Genomic DNA, 21,952 nt, shown 5'->3' with positions numbered 1-21,952 from the left:
CACTTATCAGACTGTGTGGCGCCTCACTGACATGCATCTTAGAATACATTTGAAAAAAATTACAATTCAATACTAAAGTAAAATGTATGAACGATGTGTTCCGATGAACAATTGCATATATAAATATATATAGAATGTGCAAATGTGAAGTAAAATTCTGATTATTCGCGAGAGTAACATGAGCAAATTTATAACACATGCGAATTGGGGCTCTTTTGGTATTAACAAGTTCTTCCACATAGTAACTCGATGTTGATAATTCCTTAATATTTTCCTTCGTTGATCGTATTGTTTTTTTTTACATATTCACGTTGGAGAGCCTTAACCCTTCTCTTCGTTGGCCGATTCATTTTGATTGAATGTAATACTTTTCCGTTTACTATTTTTGAAAGCATAGGCAGCCGTGGCAGTGTTCCGAGCTTTGCAATACAATTTTATTAACCAATGTTAAAGTTGCTAAAACTTACATTATAGACCCATTCAACGTAAAAATAATAATTGTATTGATATCAACACAATTTTTATGGAATTTCATGACATGAAACGCTATTACTTAGGAATAACATTTCATTGAATGGTTTTCATAGCTGTTTCGATGATGTTGTATGGCATCAGTGTCGAAAAAATAACGATGCTTTCACCAATACAATCAAAACCATTGCGGAAAATTGTTAAATGAAAATTTAACTTCCAGAGAACTAGCTCGAGTTTTCCGACGTTCTTCTATACAGTGCGACGGCAGATGAAAATTTAATATCTTGTGAGTAATCGATTAGAGTTTGTTTGACATTACTTGATGGAAAGTGTGCGAAAACGATCGTTTTCTTCTCACTGTTCCGCAAAATTGTTGATTTTCGGGTGAGGGGTAAGGGAGGGAGATGAAAGAAATGAGCGCCATTGTGGCAGCCATTTGTGGCTTCCTTCCACCTTCACCTTAAGGTGGACGTTTCAGAAGGCAACCTCGAACTAACCTCGAACTTTGCTATTCCCCTTATCAGTAACAACGCGTCTGTTGGCAACGCAGTTGGAGCGAAGATGATCTGGGCTCTACGTGATAATGTATGGTTCAAGGTATTGGATGTAGGACGGCTTGAATCCGTGTGGTGCCAGAGCTTGTAAGATGCACGTCTTTTAGCTATCGGGCTCCTTACGAGAAATCCAAAGTACAAGTACAAAGTTGGAATGAACAATCTGTAACATACGTTTTGTTTTCTGAATTGAAAGACTGTTTTGAGCTATCACAAATTTGCATCGTATTCTGTTGGAAAAAATGAACGTTGGCTCAATAATGAAGCAGAATCTCACCGATATTATTCCGTATTCACTTTATTAGCAATAGATGTATCCAAAATTCGCTGGGTAAATACATTGAAACTTACGCTATACAATACACGATTCAAACATGAACCAAATTTTGCTTCATAACATGTATAATAATTACACTTACAATTAAAATAGAAGAAAGCGGTAAAAATACTTTCCTGCGCGAATGGTTTATAAAACTCCAAATCCGGAGACTTCTAAAACAATAAATACCACTTGAAGCAGTGTAATTTTGCAAAATTGTACACCGGCGCAAGCTTGGATTTTCCATTGGAGACTCTTGCATGGATCAATAAGTTATTTGATTTTCTCACTCTTTGACCGAAGTTATTATGATTATGTTCAGTCTTTTGCTCAATATCGATTAACTGCTCAATTTGTTGTCTCTCCAAGCAGCATATGGTTTGGTCCACTGAAATCCGAAATAATTTACTGTTTCTCGTGCCCGGCAAACTGTAGATTAGTAATGACAATGACTCTGTGGTTCCATAAACGTCACCACGTGAACTTATATATCTAGGTAAATAGGTATGCTCCTAATGCTAGTATATAAAATAGGCATAGCGGATAGAAACACTTAGCAAGCTAACATGTGTCAGCCCTACACACAAACGCACACTCATTTTCCATCGCTATCCTGGGAATCCTGGCGTGAGTAGCCGCCACTAACTACATCACGCCCACCGTGCTTGTGATGGGGGTGGTAGTTGTGTGAAGCTAGCTCATTGTTACTCGGACTTCCTGCGACCGAACCATTGGCACCACCCTCAGTGAACTCCTCTTGCTCTTCGCCGCATTCCTCGACGTCCTCGGAAATACTCTCGCTGGTGATGCGTTGACCCCGCTTGCGCATGTAAGCTCCGAGTGGTCGCTTCTTCTGCTCCTTGCAGAACGGACATGATTCCTTGGATGATTTGTTCTTGGATTTCCCTGCAAGATAAGACGGGGAGTAGTGATTAGTTGTGTTGTGTGCTATTATCGATGGCTTTTGTTTGGTTATTGGTATATTTTCGATACACCTTCATCTTATCGGTTCAAAGTCAAATAGTACAACTTTATCTCTAGTGGCCAAGGGTTGGGATAAGAGGGTGGAGTGTTTCCTCAGTTCCCTAGAAATCATTTTATAATAATGTTCGCCCCGATGTTTCTATGTGATGCGCATCACGTCTATAAATAGTTCCGTTCGAACTCGTAAAAATTCGCACTTCTGCCGTAAGTCGTTTCCAACGAGATAATAATAGTATTTGTTGGCAAATCAGTCCAGTTGCGGCGCAATTTTCTTAAACCGCATCACGAGCGTCGAGATAACGATAGCACGCTATATAAAGAGGAAAATTGAATTTACCGGTGAGCTTCGTAAGATAGCGGATGTGATAAACTGGACGACCTTTTTTCTTTGAGTTTCATGATGAATTTATTGAGCCAACTATAACGGCTGTGTTGTGCACGTGAGCGAACCCTGCTAATGCAGATTATCATACAACATTTCACGAGATCTGTCCGATGGGAATATGATACCTCACGGCATCAGAGCAAACCCAGATAATACATCAAAACAGCCAATATAAAAATAGTTATTAAAATGTGTTCTAAATTCTAATTATACTGAGAAAAATATCAACATTGACTCATTGAATTTTCCATAACATTGGGAAGTCACTAGCAACAATCACTTTTCAATTTTTTTGTAATTAATTTCTCTTTCGCAGTATCACATTGTTCGCCGAGTTTTTTTTTCTAGACACGTAATTTATAAATATCTGAATCATATTTTGTTATTTCTTATTGAAAGGTTCATATCGTTTCAAGAAATGAATAATGAAAAGAACTCAATTCATTATCTCGGAAAACTGAAGTGGACAATGTCAGCAGTAAACTTTATTTTGATTGTTTTTATCTTATCGTAATACTTTGAGGTCAATTAAAGGTTGCACATTTCCATTTTGCGGGATCCCCGTAATTGTAGCCCTTGATACACCGATAACAACATGAACCATGTTCGGTCCAGTTCCTAATAATATTGCTAATGTTGGCTCTATATTTCCCGACAAACATTTTTCGCCCTCACTTGTGATGGAATGTCTACAACCAGTACAGACATAGGTCTTTCAGATCTTTCAGTAAAGGTGCCGAATCAGAAAACAGATCACGTTTTTATGAAATTAAGTTAACGTTAATAACGCTTTTCACTGCGAACGAATTCTGATGATTTGCATACCAATCGAATCAGAAATTCTCTAAGATTTGTTTGATATGCTATACATTACAATTCCCCCAATTTCCCATACATTTGTTCTGCCGATTTGTGTGCCCTCAATAACAAGCCATCAATACATTCGTTTCTGCCCGTTTTCAACTTATTTGGTATAAATAAGCCATCCATGATATGAAATCACAGTCTAGAGGGGGCAAGCGAGCACAACAGAACGAGCGGATATTTATGTTTAGTGCTAATATCACACTTTTATACACACAAAGCTCGATAAACGAATGGAATAAATGAAAGGTATCGAAAACGGTAGTGCAATTTTATTCACATTTGCTACAACATCTTCGGAGAAGAAAAAAAAATTGTATCAAAGTGTTCACCAACAAAGCACGTGCCTGCAACATACGGTAAGAGTATATTGAAGAGTATCGTGGGCAATGAGAGAGGAGAGAAAAAACTTTCTATGGATTCTATACTCTCCCAGTTGTGCTCTAAAAAGAGCAAGTAATGTAGCGATAATGATGCAACGTGACATGTGCGAACGTGACAAACGGACAAATAAAGTATGGGACTCTGCCAAATTTTTTTTAGTGCGAGTCTAGACAGCAATCAGCCAACGTCATATGGTAAAACTAAGAGTTGATTTGTTGATCTCATCGCTCGCGCAGCTCAATGCAAAAATTATGTGCAATAGTATGAAGATGTTGTATAGAGAGAACAAGCACTGCCACATGTGAACGAAAACTGTAAAGATAGGAATTATTTCAATTTAAGCTACGTCTGATGGCAACTGTAGGCACGGTAGGAGCGCAAAAGCAGAATTTGCAGCTTCTATTAACCAGTCTTGGTCCTGTCATATCACTTTGGAGACTTGATAATGTGTTGTATTGTGAATGTAGTCATGGTGGGATTTTGTTCGCAATTTCAAATCCAAAGTGAAACTCGATGAAATGAAACAGAACCTTATTCTTACTTGTCTATACATTTCCTGATATTTCCACTTAAGCTTTGCATTATGGCCTGGGCTCGGCAAAGTCATATTCAACTGAGGATAGTCAGCGGACTATGAAGGAAGTCGCCTTCGTATTCAATAGGAAATGAGTTTTGGCTTATTCCAGCTGTTTCTCCGTCATCATGACTCAACAGTCATTCAGGCGTTTAGTTGCTATCTCACTCTACGACTCGACTATCGCATTTCATTCGTCCTCATCAAATGGACTTCAATGCATATTGAAGTGACTCCCCCCAAAATGAACTCGTTTATCTCTCTCATGTATCACGTATGCATGTATCGATTTTTGAATTCAACGTGGTTTAACATATACTATAGGTGAGCTAGATTTTTTGTATCGTACACGAGCGCAGTGTTGTTGTCAGAAACACTGATAAATTTGGGAATTTTGTTGATATGAACACACATTTGATTAATTTTTCGGTATGTTTATTCCGAAGTGATAACCAAGCGGATTGAATAATATAATTTCGTTGGCCTGCTTCGAAAACGTGATCGTGTCTTGATCACAACCACTTACAATTTTGCAAAAATGCCGCAATAGGTCAGCTCATGAAAACTTGATTATATGAAAACTTGGTTTGGGTACAAAAGTTTATATCGATTTTACTGAATATATTTAAAAACATTCAAATGTACTTTGTTGAAGTTTTTCTTCAAATTGTGTTCAACTCAAGGTCAATTCAAAGTGTTCGCTCAATACAATATAGCATAACTTACCAATGAATCAGTTAGCGCTCAACTTCCGAGTTGAACAGATGTGTTTCGTTTCTGCTATCATCTTCGGAAGTCCTTCGCCGGCTATATATAATACGGAAGTTACGAGAGTTTTCGTGTGCTATCGCGAGCCGATGTCCGCGATGAAACGCCACGAAAACACATTTCGCATTGATTATGCGAATGTGCCAAAAAAACCATCGTCCGAGGAGGTTCACCGTTTTGTTGGTGAGACGCTAGATATGAGGTGTGAGCAGATAAAACGGATTCAATACAGCCGCAATCTCGGAGTCGCTTTCATCAAAACAATTTCCCTCGAAGTTGCACTCAAAGTCGTCGAGGAAAACGACAATTCTCACGAAATTAAGGTGGACGGAAAGTCGTACGTTCTACGTCTAAAAATGGAGGATAGAGCGGTAGAAGTGAGGATTTACAATCCCTCCGAGGATGTATCCAATCAAAAGATCGAAAAATTTCTCAATGATTACGGAGAGGTTCTAACCAATTGCGAGGAGGTATGGACGAGAAGCATTTTGACGTGGGACTACGTCTAACCGGAAGATATAGGGGGTGAAATGGAAATCTAGGCACTGAACAAGTAGGAAAAAATGCAAGATTTGGAACGCTTATTACTCGAGCATTTCTCAATAGATCGCAAAGGTTTTTGCATCAATTGATAGGAAATATATCTACGCATCTATCATAACGAATAACATTTCATTTTTCTTGAGATAAATAATTGAATAATTGTGAAATATCAAGCATTGTCAAAATGCACTATGTGCCCATTTTTGATTGGTCCATTTTGTGCTCCTCAAATCGTACCGACCAAAACGGGCAACCAGAGCAGCAGCGAAATAGAATGAAGCACGATTGGAAAGGAAAAAGAAAAAAAATGAACGAAACATTGGTCGCAGTCTCACACATGCGTAATTCTCGAGCCAGCCAGTCAGCTTAAAAATCCCCGCTCCGCTGCCGTAACGATCATTCTGATTCAAACCGTACACCACATCGGTTCGCATCACAACACATCAACAAACCAACCCAAGCAGCCATGTCTGGACATGGTAAAGGAGGAAAAGTGAAGGGAAAGGCAACATCCCGCTCGAACCGTGTTGATCTGGAGTTCCCCGCAAGGGTAGCTAGGCCGAGCGCGTTTGTACCAGTGCACCAGTCCACCTAGCCGGCGTTATATACTTTCGGCCGCCGAAGTGATCGAGTTAGCTGGCAAAGCTGCTCGCGACGATATGTCAGTTGCAGCGAGTGGCGAGTGGCAAGCGCAATCGCAAAACGGCATCAGGTAGCAGAAGAAAAAAGTTTGTTCTTTATACAAACTGCTTTGGTGGCAAATCCAGAACAAGGCGGCATCGAGGGCGTTCGAAATGGTTTTTTTTCAAAACCACGAGTACAAAGTTTTCTAAATTGGAACCATTCCATAAAACAAGGCGCTTTTCAGGGCCATTAAACCTTCCAAAAAAGAGTTTAGGAAATACAGTTCAATGCTTTCTAAAACAGTATCCAAAATAATAATAAAACACAAATTGATTTTTTCTTAATTTGTTTGCCAGGATCTGATGAGTATGTGAATTTGGCAGTTGTTCTGAGCTTATTGATAGTTGGGGACTTTCCTGATTATTTAATTTTCATCAATTCTTAAATTGTTTCCAGATTGAAAGTACAGTAATTTACAATTAGTTCGACATTTAGCTAATTGGACGGACATGTAATGCGACTTATTTAGTTGGACATTTGTGAACATAGAGATCCAAATTATGACCCCACATTGAAAGTCGACACTGTCCACTGTCATCGCAAATGTTCCATTAATCGTCCATTGAGGATGACGATTAAAAAAAATATTCCATCCTATGTAACAATTGATGGTGAAACGACACTTTTATCGTACTACGGCCAGCAACAGACTTATCGACATTGCAGTGAATTCATTCACAACGGCGTCTCGTGTGTGCAAAACAAGAAGTTGCTGTTCTACTTCAGCTCGAGAGGTTCGATGACATCGCTGTACCAACAAACGTGCAACAGGAAATGAAAACGATACATGGACAAAAGTTTTGCGCAAATCGATTTTGCAGAGAAAAACAACCGGCAATGAAACAGACTCATCTACATCTAGTAGACGGTCGACACGGAGTACCAAAAAAATGCGCTGCGATGATGGCGATGACCCGCAGGACAATGACCTCTCCTGAAATAAGCATCTTCATCAGCTACAATATTGCGACCATAAACGTAAACACGGTCACAAATACCACCAAAATCAACGCACTTCGAACATTTTTCCGAACCATGGATCTTGATATCGTGTTCATTCAAGAATTAGAAAATGAGCAACTCACTCTCCCTGGCTTCAACGTCGTAGCTAATGTTGACCACACGAGAAGAGGCACCGTCATCGGGTTAAGAGATCATATCCAGTTTTCACATGTAGAGAGGAGTCCGGATGGTCGCTTGGTTGCTTTGCGTATCTACAACACCACTCTTTGCTGCGTGTACGCTCCGTCCGGCACGGCACTTCGTGCTCAGAGAGAACGTTTTTTTAATGATACAATCGCCTTCTATCTGCGTCATCGTACCGAGCATACAATTCTGGCCGGTGATTGCGTGATACGGCAGTGTGATTCGACGGGATACAATATGAGTCCCTCTCTCCAGGCTACCGTCCAACAGCTACAGTTGCATGATGTGTGGCTAAAGCTGCGCAGAAATGAAGTCGGACATACATATATAACTGCTAACTCTTCGTCACGTTTAGATCGCATCTACGTAAGCAGGGAATTGTGTGAACAGTTACGAAACGCACACACACATGCATGCTCGTTTTCTGATCGCATGGCATTAACATCACGAATGTGTTTACCCAACCTCGGACAACCCCACGGGTATGGTTTTTGGTCGCTTCGACCCCATCTCCTCACCGACGACAACATCACGGAGCTCCAGAAAAGATGGCAATTTTGAACACGTCAAAGTTATCGTAGCTGAATGGAGTGGTGGCTAGTATACGGAAAGCCTAAAATAGCCATAGTTTTTTTCGATGAAAATCGAAGCAAGTGTACCGCGAATTTCATCGTGCACAACAAACGCTGTACATGCAACTGCGACGGGCATACGATAGCTACTACCAGAACCCGGGAATGCTAGCAACCATCAACCGCCTAAAAGGAGAAATGCTCGCTCTGCAACGCCGTTTCACACAAGCTTTCGTAGATGTCGATCGTGAAGACTTCATTGATGATTCTCAAAATATACAGCAACACGTGCTCCGATATTTCTCCGATTTATATAAGGAAACAGCTAGAGCAGTACAACCCGAAAATTTTCAGTGTGTCCAAATCATTCCCGAAAATGATGCGTCGAACGACGCGTGTATGAATGCGATCACAACAGCTGATATTTGGAGCGCTTCCAAAAAATCGCCGGGCCAGACGGAACTCTAATGGAATTCTACTTACGAACATTCGACGTTATACATCGCGAGCTGAACCTTGTTCTAAATGAAGCACTAGCATCCAATTTCCCATCGAAATTTGTAGACGGTGTCATCGTATTAGTTAAAAAAAAGAGGATCTGGAGACACTGTTGGCTCGTACAAACCGATCTCCCTTCTAAACTTCGACTATAAACTCCTCTCCCGTATCTTGAAGGTGCGCCTGGAGAATGTAATGAAAGAACACCACATTCTCACAAGCGCTCAAAAATGTTCTAATGCGCAGAACAATATCTTCCAAGCCACGCTGGCTCTCAAAGATAGGATCGCGCTTTTGACTGCACGGAAACAGACCGGCAAGCTAGTGTCTTTCGATTTGGATCATGCATTCGACAGAGTAAGGCACTCATTTCTCTTCGGGAACATGCGATCGCTCGGAATAAACAGACAGCTCGTAGATCTCCTCGATCGAATTGCAGCTCTATCTTCTTCTCGCCTGTTGATAAATGGCCATATGACGGCATCCTTTCCCATCGAACGATCGGTGAGACAAGGAGACCCAATTTCAAAGCATTTGTTTGTATTATATCTACATCCTCTATTGGCTTCTCTCGAACGTGTGTGCGATCCCGGCTTGATCGTGGCATACGCCGATGATATAAGTGTAATTGTCACAACTGCAAGCCAAATTGAAGCAATGCGTGACTTGTTCCTTCGGTTTGGAAGAGTGTCAGGGGCTATGCTCAACCTAAACAAAACAACGTCGATTGATGTAGGTTTTTTGAATGGAAACCCGATTCAAATGGACTGGTTACGGACGGAAGATAAAATTAAAATTCTTGGTGTGTTTTTTACTAATTCTATACGCCACATGATCAACCTGAATTGGAATACGCTGATTGGAACAATTGCACATCAGGTGCGACTGCATAGTATGCGAACCCTCAGTCTTCATCAAAAAGTGATACTCCTCAACACCTTCATCACTTCAAAAGTGTGGTACCTGTCGTCGATTCTCCCACCGTACAGTGTGCATACGGCGAAAATAACTGCCACCATGGGGATGCTCCTGTGGAACAGACTCCCAGCACGCGTTCCGATGCAACAGTTAGCAAAACCACGGAATGAAGGAAGACTGAATCTGCAGCTTCCAGCGTTAAAATCGAAGGCACTGTTTATCAAGAGATTGATTCCATTCCCTACTATTCCTATTTCCTCGCCCAAACAACTTCTCGTCCTAACCCAGCGAATGTCCCCTGCCTAAAAACAATCCTACAAACATTACCTCATTTACCTTCCCAAATTCAACAAAGGCCTTCTTCGGATTAATTTCATCGTTTTTTTTATTGACCAAACATCCAAACCGAGAGTGAAGTTGCGTTACCCTACGGTAAATTGGAGGCGTGTGTGGCTCAACATCGGAAGCAACAAATTGGCTTCAGCCCAGCGTAGTAATTGGTACCTACTTGTTAACGAAAAAATGAAATATCGAGTTTTATGGTGCACAATAGGACGAGTAGACAACGAGCAATGTATGCACTGTAACGTTGCACGTGAAACACTAAAACCCAAATTGAGTGAGTGCCAACGGGTAACAATGGCATGGGCGCTTCTACAGAGATTATTAGCAACAACACTTGGCGTCCACAGAAGACTTTCATTTGATGAATTGATTCAACCAACTCTGAGCGGCATAAATGAAGAAACAAAAACAAACATCTTGAAATTTTTTATCAATTATGTTATGTTCATAATGAATTCTGACAATGTAATAGATGTAGGTGAATTGGAATTCCATCTAAGAGTTGGATTTTAATAATACTTTTTTGTAAATAGCTTTGACAAAACAATTAAATAAACTAAATATGAAACAAAAAAAAATGATTCCCGAGTAATGCAAACAAAAATTAAGCAATTTAAAGTAACAATTTTACATTTAGCTTTTGTCACTGTGGGAAAAAATGTTTTGAATTTCTTAAAAACGAAACTTTAAATATATTTAGACATCTACGTATGAGACTTCATGATGTAGTTTTAAACATTTCTCTCGACAGAAAAGTTGCTTCCAAGATTAGTTGCATTGAGTATAAATTATCGAAAAATTTCATAATACAACATCAGCTGGATCCAACTCTGTGCTGTCCTTCGAAAACAAACGAATGCGCGCGTCGGCTGCTTCCCATGATCCGATACCATCGCACGACTAACATAATATAATATCTTCGGGGTGAATACTGAGCTTAGAAGATAAGACCAAAACAAAGCTGCTGAAGGTCACACATCGAATGGTATGTCTACGTGATCTCACGCACGTGCTTCAGTGTTTTGCTGTGAACAGAGGTGGCATTTGTTTGTTTGGCCCTGTTTTGGTTTGGGTTGGGTTTGTTTTGGAAAATTAAAAAACCCACGTGGTTGACAGATCAGACGGAGAGCCGTGCCCTCCCAAGTAACGACATCGAATTTGTCAACAGTATAGTCTCCTCACGACAATATAATCGTGATTGCACTATCAGCAAAAGTAGTAGTGGCGTTTAAGGCGCTGGCGTCATTTTTCTGTTATGTGTACGAAATTCGCTCATTAGCAGCAGGTGAGGGCATCTAGGTCAAGAATGAGGCAGTAGTCAATGGGGACCCGTTTTTGTTACATTTTCAATAAGTGAGCTTGTACGTGTTAGTATGTATAGACATTCGATGTTTTATAAAAATTAAATCTGAATGAAGTGTTATTGTATCGCAATTGATATTTCAAATTCTGTTACAGTTGAAATCTGTTCCCACACTTTAATCTAGTCACGTCATGATATGCCTCAAGTTATAAATTATATAGGTAATATTGATGGGCTTACGTTCCGTCTGCAGTAGTTGTCGACGAGGTTTTTTTTTGTTTTGTCGAATGCATTCTGAACGATTTTCCAGAGCATTGAAATACACTATATACAATTGTTACTATATTACAATTGTTGAAGCGTTTTGTGAATATGTAATTAAATATCTCTGGATAACCTGAGAAGGCAACGGAGTGAATACTTTAACAATAATCTGCAATATATTTCGTGAATATTTGCGTGTAATACTCTCAGTGACAGTGACAGAATGTCTTTGGATAAACAAAGAAGACAACCTTAGTAGTAGCATGTCATGAATAATCGTGAGTAATACTCACTCATTTCCACACGCATTAATGGAGACGAATAGATAACCTGAAATTTCAACTAAGAGAACTTCTCTTCGATAAATCGAAACGAGAATGTATCTCTTGAATAATCGCATCTAATATTCTTACTTACTTAACTCTTCTATACTCGCACATATGGTCTGACAGACCGTGAATTAATGAGGTGGCTGAATTAAATGACTATTAAAACTTAATGAAGTTAAAGAAAAAATATTTTCTGGCGTTTTTTCATTCTTTTTCTTTAAATAAATACCAATAACGCCTGAAAATACACAATAACAATATTACAGAGCCACGCACATCCTGTGAGTATACGAGTCACGATTCTGCGCGCGAGTATAGGAGGGTTAAACATGTGACAACGGATTTTATAATATACTAAATAATAAATACGCAATAATGCTCTCTCATTTTACCACACGACGTCGGATGATATGCCGGAAATAAACCGAACCGTCGATATATTTCGTGACTGATTAACGCTCGAAAACTATAGAGGCACAAAATACGAAGTCGAAATTTTAGGGCGTTTTTTGAAATAATGTAACTTTTTGAAAAATCCACGCATGAAGATGGAATATACATAGTTTCGAAGCTTCATCTTTTTTCAATTAGTAGTAGTTGTGTTGAATTATATAGCTTGAATATTCAGGAATATTTTTTCGTAGTTTTCAAAATCTAACCCTTTTTTGCTAAGTTGAAGCTTTAAAATAATGTTAGTCTCATCTTCATGCGTTGATTTTTCGCGAAATTAAATCTTCAATATCCACTCTGTTACGTTGTTTTGTTTCTATCAGCAGCATTGTAGGAAATCCAGATTCACAAAAATACTATGCAAAAGACAACAACACTCGTAACGCTTATTCCGCATATCAGGATGAGAATTGATAATTTTAAAATCGATGAGTTTTTGCTGAAATTGATCCGAAACATTCGTCACGGACAGTCGGAAGGGATTTCAAACCATCTCCAGATCTTGTTCTTCGATACAAAGAAAATGTTTCAAGTTAAATGTGTTAAAAAAATCTTGAGAATTGCTGTACAATTTCCTTATATATGGTCTTTTGTACTGTGTCGTTGTCTGTTCCATCATCATTCACTGACGAAAATCTTTCAAACATTGCGAAGTTTTTCAATTGAACTTTACATTTCAGATACATTACACATTACATTTGGAAATGCTTGCCGAGGATCGCAAATTTTAGAGTATCCAATAAAGTTTTTGTGAAAAATTTTTGCTAATCATTGCCATCTTCAAAGCGAAGTACTAGAATATTCCCTTGCATAATTCCCCCCTTTCAATGATCAAATTCCCCGCCGGTTGAAAATCACTGGTCTAGTGTATTTCGGGATTCACCCCTTCACGTATAACGTCGAACCACACTCGTGGCGATTAGACTGTACCAGAACGTACAAAATCGAACCTCACTCGTCGTCTATCGATGTGAAATGGATACATGCTACATGCGTGTGATGATGCGGGACTGCTACGATCGTAAGTAAGATACACACACTCAGCAGAGTTTAGAAACGACTCACTGTGCTCGTGTTTGGGCCCTGTTGTTGGAAATTAAATCATACGGCAAGGGGTTAATCAGGTGTAATACTCTTTCATTTCAACACTCAGCGACGGAGTTCAAATCCGGGTGAACGGAGAAAGGAATCGAGAGAACTCCATAATAAATCGATTCGTCGATATATTTCTTATTTTTAAAACTCATATATTTAAGAATGAATCTTAATCCAGATTCAGTTTCGAGCTAAAAATATGTGGAACGCTCCACGATTTGGTCGCTAGTAACTGACGAAAAAATGAGGCTAGTGACGAAATGAAAATATGAAAATATGTGTATTGTTGTTCAAACTACACACGGTGCGGTATAATTGACAAACAATGGTGTAAGTGGTCATTGTAGTAAGAGTCGCTTTGCCTTTAGGCTTATACTTGAACATTTGTAGCAATCTCCAGTGTGATCGATTCATGATGTTACCAACTTGTATACAGCCTCTGCATTTTAATTTTCGTTTGCTCTTAACCTTAAACTACATTAAACTACACTTCGAAGTATCTTTCTTTCATTTTGAACCTTTCACTGGAGCTTCAGACCGCAAACAAGATATGAAGGCTGTTCGATTTTTGTTGGTAAGCACGCGATCCATGGCATGGCGTAGATTCTATTGGAACGTCTTCCCTTTTCCCCCCGGAGTGCTCATAGACTCAAGGCTCCAGGGATCCATTGAAAACATGTTCCTGTTATGAAGAGAGTCCACTTTGACTCCACGGTGTGAAAATACCAATAGATGCAACTATGAAAACTTTCCGGATCAGTCAATCTGTATGTACCTTATTCTGTACTGTTATTACCTGAATGTAGTTAATAGTTCGTAGATTTTTGCAAGAGGCACCATCTTATGAACTTTTCAGCCGAACTGTTATATGTAATCAAAAATTATCCATCGCTAATATCCCAGCTGTAGTTATTAAAAATAAATTCTTGTGTATTATGATGGTTGCATCCTTACACTATATGGTGCCTTAAATTATATAAGTCGATAGAAAAACATTGAATATTTAGATTGCATCAAATCATAAATGAAAATAGGAGTATTTCAGGCTTGAATGTTTAACAAAACTCAAGTATTCGGAAATGGAACAATTGGTACGCCAAGAGAAGCATTTTTCAACAGGTATTTTTCTGCAACGCTGGCAATTTTGCGTTCTTCTCATTCAGCTCGGTAAGACGCGACAAATCGTACTAGACGCCGCCAACAACAACAACAACAGTAACATACTCGACGTATTATAAATAGGCAACATGTAGAATCATTGGGGATCAGCTAGGGACTACGCAGCGCAACGAATTCAAGGGGAGTTGGGCTATAAACACCAGCCTCCACACAATGGCGTAACAGCATTGGTAACATATATGCAGGACGACGAAACCAGCGTGAGTCGAATACTCAGACACAAGATGCAAATAAAAAAAAAATCCAACGCTGGTTTCTTGCCAAACGAGTAAATGAGGTAAACAGCAAAATAGTTGAACCGGTTGACTTGTTTTTCACGAATGCGAATATGCGTTGCCTTCGATGTGAAACACGGTAGCGCCAACAGCGCCTCTAATCTCAGGATCATCATTGTTATTAATTTAGGATGTCTGTGCGCGAATTCGTATTTGGGGGTATGTTCAGTGCAAAGTCTGGTCGTATTGAATCAAATTGCTGCACACAGTGAGAGCAAAGACCCCGGAATCATGACAATGAACCTTCATCATGATTCTACCTCTTTCGTTCGGGATCTACGTTAGCTACGTTCTGCTGTCAACACTCCCACTTTCAGTCATTTTCGACCAGCGCTACCATTTTGGTAGCACGCAACTTCTTGATCGATGTTCGCTGTTCATGCAAGGCAACGACGGTAAGAAGCAGTGAAGGTTCTCATCAGCATGGTGTTCGACTGAATCTTGTTTTCAATCAACAAACAGAGCACAAAAAATTATAATTAACATTAACATTGTTACCCTGCTTCGAAACTGCTGCTGCAAACATTGGAAACATACGGCACCGGCGCACGGTCACTCAATTACGCATTAGTTGTCGGATGAATTAACACGTCTTCGCAAAATGGAGAGCGAGTAGGCGAAAAACGTTTGTTTAAATGTAAGATTTTTGGGAAATCTTCGTTGCTTCGAAAAGGTATAAAAACTGTTCTGTTCTACAATTTGTTTTAGTAATTCCTTCTATGACGAAAAATGAAGGACTAAAGATTTAATTCAGTTGCAGAGGCTTTTGACCTAAAACTTAACTGACATCTCTTAACTGGAATTGGAAGATATTTTCATCAGTATAGAAAAAAAGGCGTATTTATTCAAAGAAAAAGATATAATTAAATGAAAAAACTCCAGAAAATATGTTTTCTTAAACTACATTCAGTTTTAATAGTCATTTAATTCAGCCAACTCATTGATTCTCGGTCTGTCAGACCTATGCGCGAGTATAGGAAGGTTAAAAAATGTATTCATTCACATTGTTGATCATATAATGTTTTAGCTTACGTTTGAAAATTCTATATTTATTTACAAGAAATGTTCGCCGGAATACTCTCTCAGGATACGCAGGGATGAATTTCAAAGCCGCGAGATATGAAATACATAGTCGGTTTATTATGCTCTAAAATATGGAGAAAAAAAGGAAGCTTTATAGGTTGCCTTTATAATTTTCGAAACGCCGTCGCCTATTGAGATACAATCGATTCTCAATATTTCCTTTCGTCGAGTGGATGGAAGTCCGCGTTTACAGATCACTTATTGCAGTAAATCCTGATTCTAAACCCCTCCCAATAACTCCTATTCCTTCCATGATAATCGCAGGAGAAGTACACTATGAAGGCGACCCTGCTGGCCAGTAGTAGCGCAGCGGTAGAAAATAAGCTAATGAAAAATTAAATGATAGTGGGAAACAAATCTCAATGAATATCTAACTTCGATTAAGTAAACACTTTTTAGATTTTCAGTTATCAGTGGAATTGTTTTTTTGTAAATACCCAAAGCACACTATAAAAAGCAAAACGTAATTGTAACGCTAATCTCGGACCAGTTGCGAGTAGTCAATTTCCAATTACAGGAACCGCCGATATGATAGGTGTGACGTTTACTACCATGCCACAGAGGAATTTGTTTTGAAATTGATTTCTCACATTCGGTGCTGAGGATGTAGATTTGTTCAAAAGTGTACCTTCTGTGGCTAACTGGTATCTGTTTTTCTTTCACTAACTTGAATGCCTTGTCTACATTCTCTATTCTTCAAACTGTTTGAACAGACATGGTTCCATCGACCGAGGCTTAGATAACACGAACATGAATCTCGTTTCAATTTCGTTCGAAGTTGGCCTTCGCATTCCCAAGTAGAATCCAAAATGCAAAATAGCTCTGCTAGAGATGAAATTTTGACTGACAAAATTTAATCATCAATTCACGGAATGAACATTTTTGCGCCAGAGACGGTGGTGTCGTTTTAAGCATTTTTAAAACATTAATCCACCGTCCATACTACCGCACCATGACCACTACACACAACAAACTGGTTCCACTCGGAAGCAGCAAAAAGCGACGATCCCCCAACACACAGGAACAGAAAATGCGAAATCGGGAAGCGAAAAATACTTGTAAAACACAATCTGCTCGCCACCAGTAGGTAGTGGTCCCTCCAAATTAGGTTGCATGATTGCGCGTTGCATATTACCTTGTGCCGTATTGTAAGCGCTCTTTAGCTGGTGGTTCTGCTGTTGCCTTTGGTGGCCACTTTTGGGTGGTGAGTTGAGCGGGTTCTCCAACGTTCCATAGGGGAATTTCTCGTAGTCTCGGTAAAGCGGGCTCCGCAGGGAACCATAGTGCATACTGTCGCTCATGTAGTACACATCCATTCTGAGGGAGAACGTTGTGAGGCTGTTTCGCTACCGAATCGAAGCCAAATCTATGCCGTGAGCCTTCAGAGCCCTTTTCTAGACGATTCGCATGAGCAACGCCCGGTTCCGTAACTGCTATCTAAGGCTTCCGTATTAAATTTCTTCAGTCTTCATGAATGATGTCTCACTTGTAATCTATCAGTTCGACATAAAAAAACTAACACGTTCGCTGCCGCGCCCCTAAGGTTTAATGTCCCAAAAGTAATTCACTCCAAAAGAATGTGTCACACAAATGGCGCCTAAAATATCACCAGTATTAGGGCACTAAAACTTTGCTGATGGTAAAGCATCACAGCACAAAACTTGCCACTATCTTCGAAGGTGGATAATCCTTTCTCTCAGCACTAAGCTGCAGTAGTAACAAGGTAAGACGCACTGGTCTCTGATCTCGCTATGGTTGGCTCAACCGTACTGATACGCTGGTTGAAAGTGAATAGCGAGATATAGTATGTAAAAACACTGCTAGCGTGGTCGTTCGATGCCGCCACCAGCAAACACGCTCTCTGTTTTGTGTACCGGAGTTTGTTTTGCTGTTTTGTGACGGAAGCCGGACTCCCCTTGTCCGGCTGTCTGCTAGTGTGTACGTGAGAGAGTACAAGGCGTTCGTGCGCACAATGCCAGGCCGGAACTCAGGCAGATGGAGGGATAAATTTAGTTTTATGGTTGTAATGCTGGTTAACTTTGAATTAGAACTATCCGTCAACTATACGCTATATTCCTAATCAATTTTTACTATCCGCTCGGATACCGGAAAGCAACCCATCATCTAGCCGGATACCGAACAAGACTTGTCGTTTTCGAAACCAAGAGATGAAAGTGATGTTTTAAATTGTTTCTTCATTTCAACAAAATGGACCGTCCCGGGTCATCATCAAAAAAGTGGTATTAACAGAGACATATGACATAGTGAGGTATGGTATGGCAGTCACGCTTACCACTAAACCATCGATAGCTGATTACTCACGGTAAACTACTGCACAACCTTTCAAAGGAATTAATGAAAAGCGAAAGGGGCGTGTACGCAGAAAGAATATTTTATTTATCGAGCATGAAAAGATAACAACGATATATTGAGCTAGCGTGAATAAGGTGCAACACGAAATGCAGTACATTCATTATAGAGTAACAGTTTGCCAATGATACTGACTTTGTAAGGCCCGGGTTGCTTCGAGTTAACTGACCACCAGGACAAGCTTTATCCAGTTAGAACAGTGGTTTTAAACCTTTTTTGCTTCATTCACTTCCTTTTGAGAACTCATCCAAATGCTTTCCCCTATTTGTATGTTCGAAGAAAACCAGAGTAATACACTAAAAAAAACCAAAAATGGTCTCGCAAACGAGAAACTTGATATTTTCTTAAAATTATGCACGCTGCCTCGTTTCCCAGAAAAACAATTGTCTATTCATTTTCGAAATGTTCCGAGTATTTCCGTCCGTGGTTATCATGAACACGCTTATGGTAATCTCTGCTAACTTCTGAGATATTCTAAACGGTGGAATAGGCAGAGAAAAACTATTCAGGCTCAATAATAAATCAGTGCACGTCCTCCTATCCTTGGCGCGCCTGTTGGTTGAACATAAAATCACAGTCTCACGGGAAGAAATCAAATTTGAAAGCGAAGAAAAGATTCGCCTTGCTCAACGGAGAGGTAGGATGAGGCTACGTGCGTCACGTCCCGCGCTTTTCAAACCAGATTGGCATAAGGTCACGTGAACCTTAAAGCGGGAGGACGTTCGAAGTGCACTCTTCGGATGCTGTACGTATTTATTATTATACAACCTCTTACACGCTGATAATTTCCTCATTAATCAGAAACACAACTTCGTAATGCTCCAAGTTATAAGGCGTAATATACACCGAGCGCAATTTATAATCAACCTAACTTTCGCACTCTCGTTGGAATCGAAAAGATTGCGTCGAGAACAATATAAATAGAAACTCTACTTTGCTATGATGCACCGGCGGTGCCGTGTCGAATAGATTCGCGTTCAGCGTTAGAACTTATTGTTGTTTTGATACCATGTTGGATGCGTTCTCGGCTTGCCGGCTCTTTATCTTTATCTTTGCGGAAAAGTAAAACAATGTGCAGCGTCGTAATTACAACCGGTTTTTTTGTTTTCTATTTTTGCATTACAGGTTTTTCCTTACTGATCATGAATATCGCCTTACTGTGCTGCTACGTTAAGATAGTAGGAATATCTTTTGCCCATTGAATTACCGATAACGTTTGCTTATTCGAAATACGATAAAAATCGGTGGTAATTGTTATTTGTTGTCATAAAGTTGTTTTAGTTTTCTTTATCGGAATGTACGGATTACGGTGGTGTGAAGATGACTGCTTCATCGAAACAACACACCGGTAAACACAATAGTAAAACCAATGAATAATTACACTTTCAAAAGATCTTGTTACAATAAACACGTATCTCACCTTCTACGTTATTGTTTCGTATTTTGTATTTTAGTTACCAAGAGCTATATTTAGCTGCAGCCTATACAATCATTATTGATGGGTTTGTTTTCACCAAATCGACAATATCTTATCAAGCAAAGCTTGTCAGAGTTATTTCTCCGAAAATATAAAAGTTATCGAAGATACCTCGCTTACGTGATATCACTCTTCATGACACGGTTTATTACCAAAGAAAATCGAGAATTGAAACCATTTGCTTTTATTGATTACGCAGAGATCTTCTAATCCGAAAGGATCGTTGCAAATAATGTTTTTCTAGCATGTGGATAAATAGTGATTCTTAATAACAACAGTCGCAGAGAATCTGAAGAAAGATTAGAACTATCAGTTGAATATTGAGCTGAGTGAGAGAATAGAAATATATTTTAAAAATGCACAGGGAGTAAAAAAACGTATGAATTAGAGATATAAAACTTTAAACTGAAATAAAACACAGATTTAACATCATTTTAATTGCCATGAATTTAGCTTTACTCGAAAGATAACTCTTTATTAATTCATAATTCGGCGCTTAGTCCAAAACACATTTATGACAAATAGAGGTGGGGTAGGTTATATATGTGATTTAACAACAAGGTTGACGTGGAAGCTTAGTAATCATAAGTTTGAAGTTGTATCTGAATCAATTCTCAATCGATGAATCGATGAATGGATGTTCTGAAAGTTTTTTTTTGTAAGTATGTGAGTGGATTTGTATAAGTATGGAATTATAAGGTTGGGTGATAGCGGATTGGTAGGAAACTTTCGTATCAATTCAGCATGACATAATTTGTACATCATACATTAAATATAAAATGTGTGATTTTTCTACATACGTAACATGGTTGCATTCACAGTCCTCTCTTCATTTTTCACGATTGTGTTGAAAAATGGAAAAATTGGATGAAAACGAACAATAGGAAAAATGAATGGCCAAAAAAAGAACCGATGGGTTTGCGTGGCTGAAGATGGAAGAACAATACACGAGATTTTTGTCCTTACTGCCAGTATGTATTTCTTTTTCTAGACACCCACTATATTTGTTCTACCGCCACCATCATTATATCTTTGATAACGCATAAAATCAATAATGCTTAAGTGCGATCCAATCATACACAAACACTCTCTCCCTAACGGTATGAGAACCGACACAGTACGTTCTATATCTTCTATGCTTCTTCGCGCATGTTCTAAAAATGCATTCTAACGAAAAAAATTACATGTCCGTTCAACACGGTAGCAAAATAGAAAAGAGGTTGGCCAGGGCGCGCACAATATTCATAGTAATTTTTGCTCCCAGTCGATGAAAAGTATCAACCGCTGAGCAATCATGACTCAGATGTAATATGAGGGGCTTAGAATGAAAGGGGTGTAAGTGATATGATCGATTTCTCTACATCCTCTCTCTCTTTTGGTCATACCTTAGCTGCAAATACGTTCCCAGCTGTATTTGACAATGTGGAAGATAGGTCAGAACCTCATCTATCGGATTCTATAGCAAACTTAAATTGAAACGTTTTTGCAGATGAGTTATTAACTAAATAAAATGTTGATGAAGAGAAATCGATCAAGTCACTTACACCCCTTGCATTCTGAGCCCCTCATATAATAGTATCCTTTCGAAGCTTTGAATTATTGAAAGAATTTTTTAGGTTAACAAGTAACACACATCACTCGTAGAACTTCTGAATGAAGGGATTATCATTCCGGTTCATCCGGCAAAAATGTATTAACGCTCAAAATCTTGAACACTAAATACAACGGTCCCGTTTCCGAAGCATTGGACTTACATTCCAGTACAGATTGAAAGACGTAGTCCTACGTAAGAAAAAAAAATAGATAAGGCGTCGTGCACAAATTACGTAACGCGATAAGGGGGGGGAGGGGGTCGAGGTTGCGTTACTTTCTGTGTATTAGGGATAGGAAATTGCGTTACGTAGGGGGAAGGTGGTCCAAAACCCGGATTTTTAGCGTTACGTAATTTGTGCACGACGCCTAATGATTTGCTTTTACCAGATTTGATAAATGCTAAATGCAATCAAATAGGGTTAAAACGACTGTGGATCTTGTATCGACATTAGGATTGGGCGATCGCGGATCGATTCTTAGGAGATCGATCTTTTCCGTCCCGATTTCCGATTTTTTGAATCG

The 21,952-nt window shown here is 39.3% G+C and overlaps 2 protein-coding genes across 2 annotated transcripts in view; one reads left to right on the top strand and one right to left on the bottom strand.

Annotated features, from left to right (window-relative positions):
• LOC129774635 (kinesin-like protein KIF14) overlaps positions 1-21,952 on the top strand; it is a 43,673-nt gene that overhangs the window by 8,824 nt on the left and 12,897 nt on the right. The window lies entirely within an intron of this gene.
• Positions 1,304-17,792, bottom strand: LOC129774647 (uncharacterized). Its single transcript, XM_055778467.1, has 2 exons — positions 17,126-17,792; positions 1,304-2,253 (listed from the first exon to the last, which is right to left on the bottom strand). Exons 1-2 carry the CDS (start codon positions 17,304-17,306, stop codon positions 1,943-1,945), a joined length of 492 nt encoding a protein of 163 aa, XP_055634442.1. The 5' UTR covers positions 17,307-17,792; the 3' UTR covers positions 1,304-1,942.

This window comes from Toxorhynchites rutilus, chromosome 3 (assembly GCF_029784135.1).
Source record: "Toxorhynchites rutilus septentrionalis strain SRP chromosome 3, ASM2978413v1, whole genome shotgun sequence".
NCBI classification, from domain to species: Eukaryota; Metazoa; Arthropoda; class Insecta; order Diptera; family Culicidae; genus Toxorhynchites; species Toxorhynchites rutilus.
The sequence above is the reverse complement of the archived record's forward strand: the minus strand, read 5'-3'. Positions and strand labels throughout refer to the sequence as shown.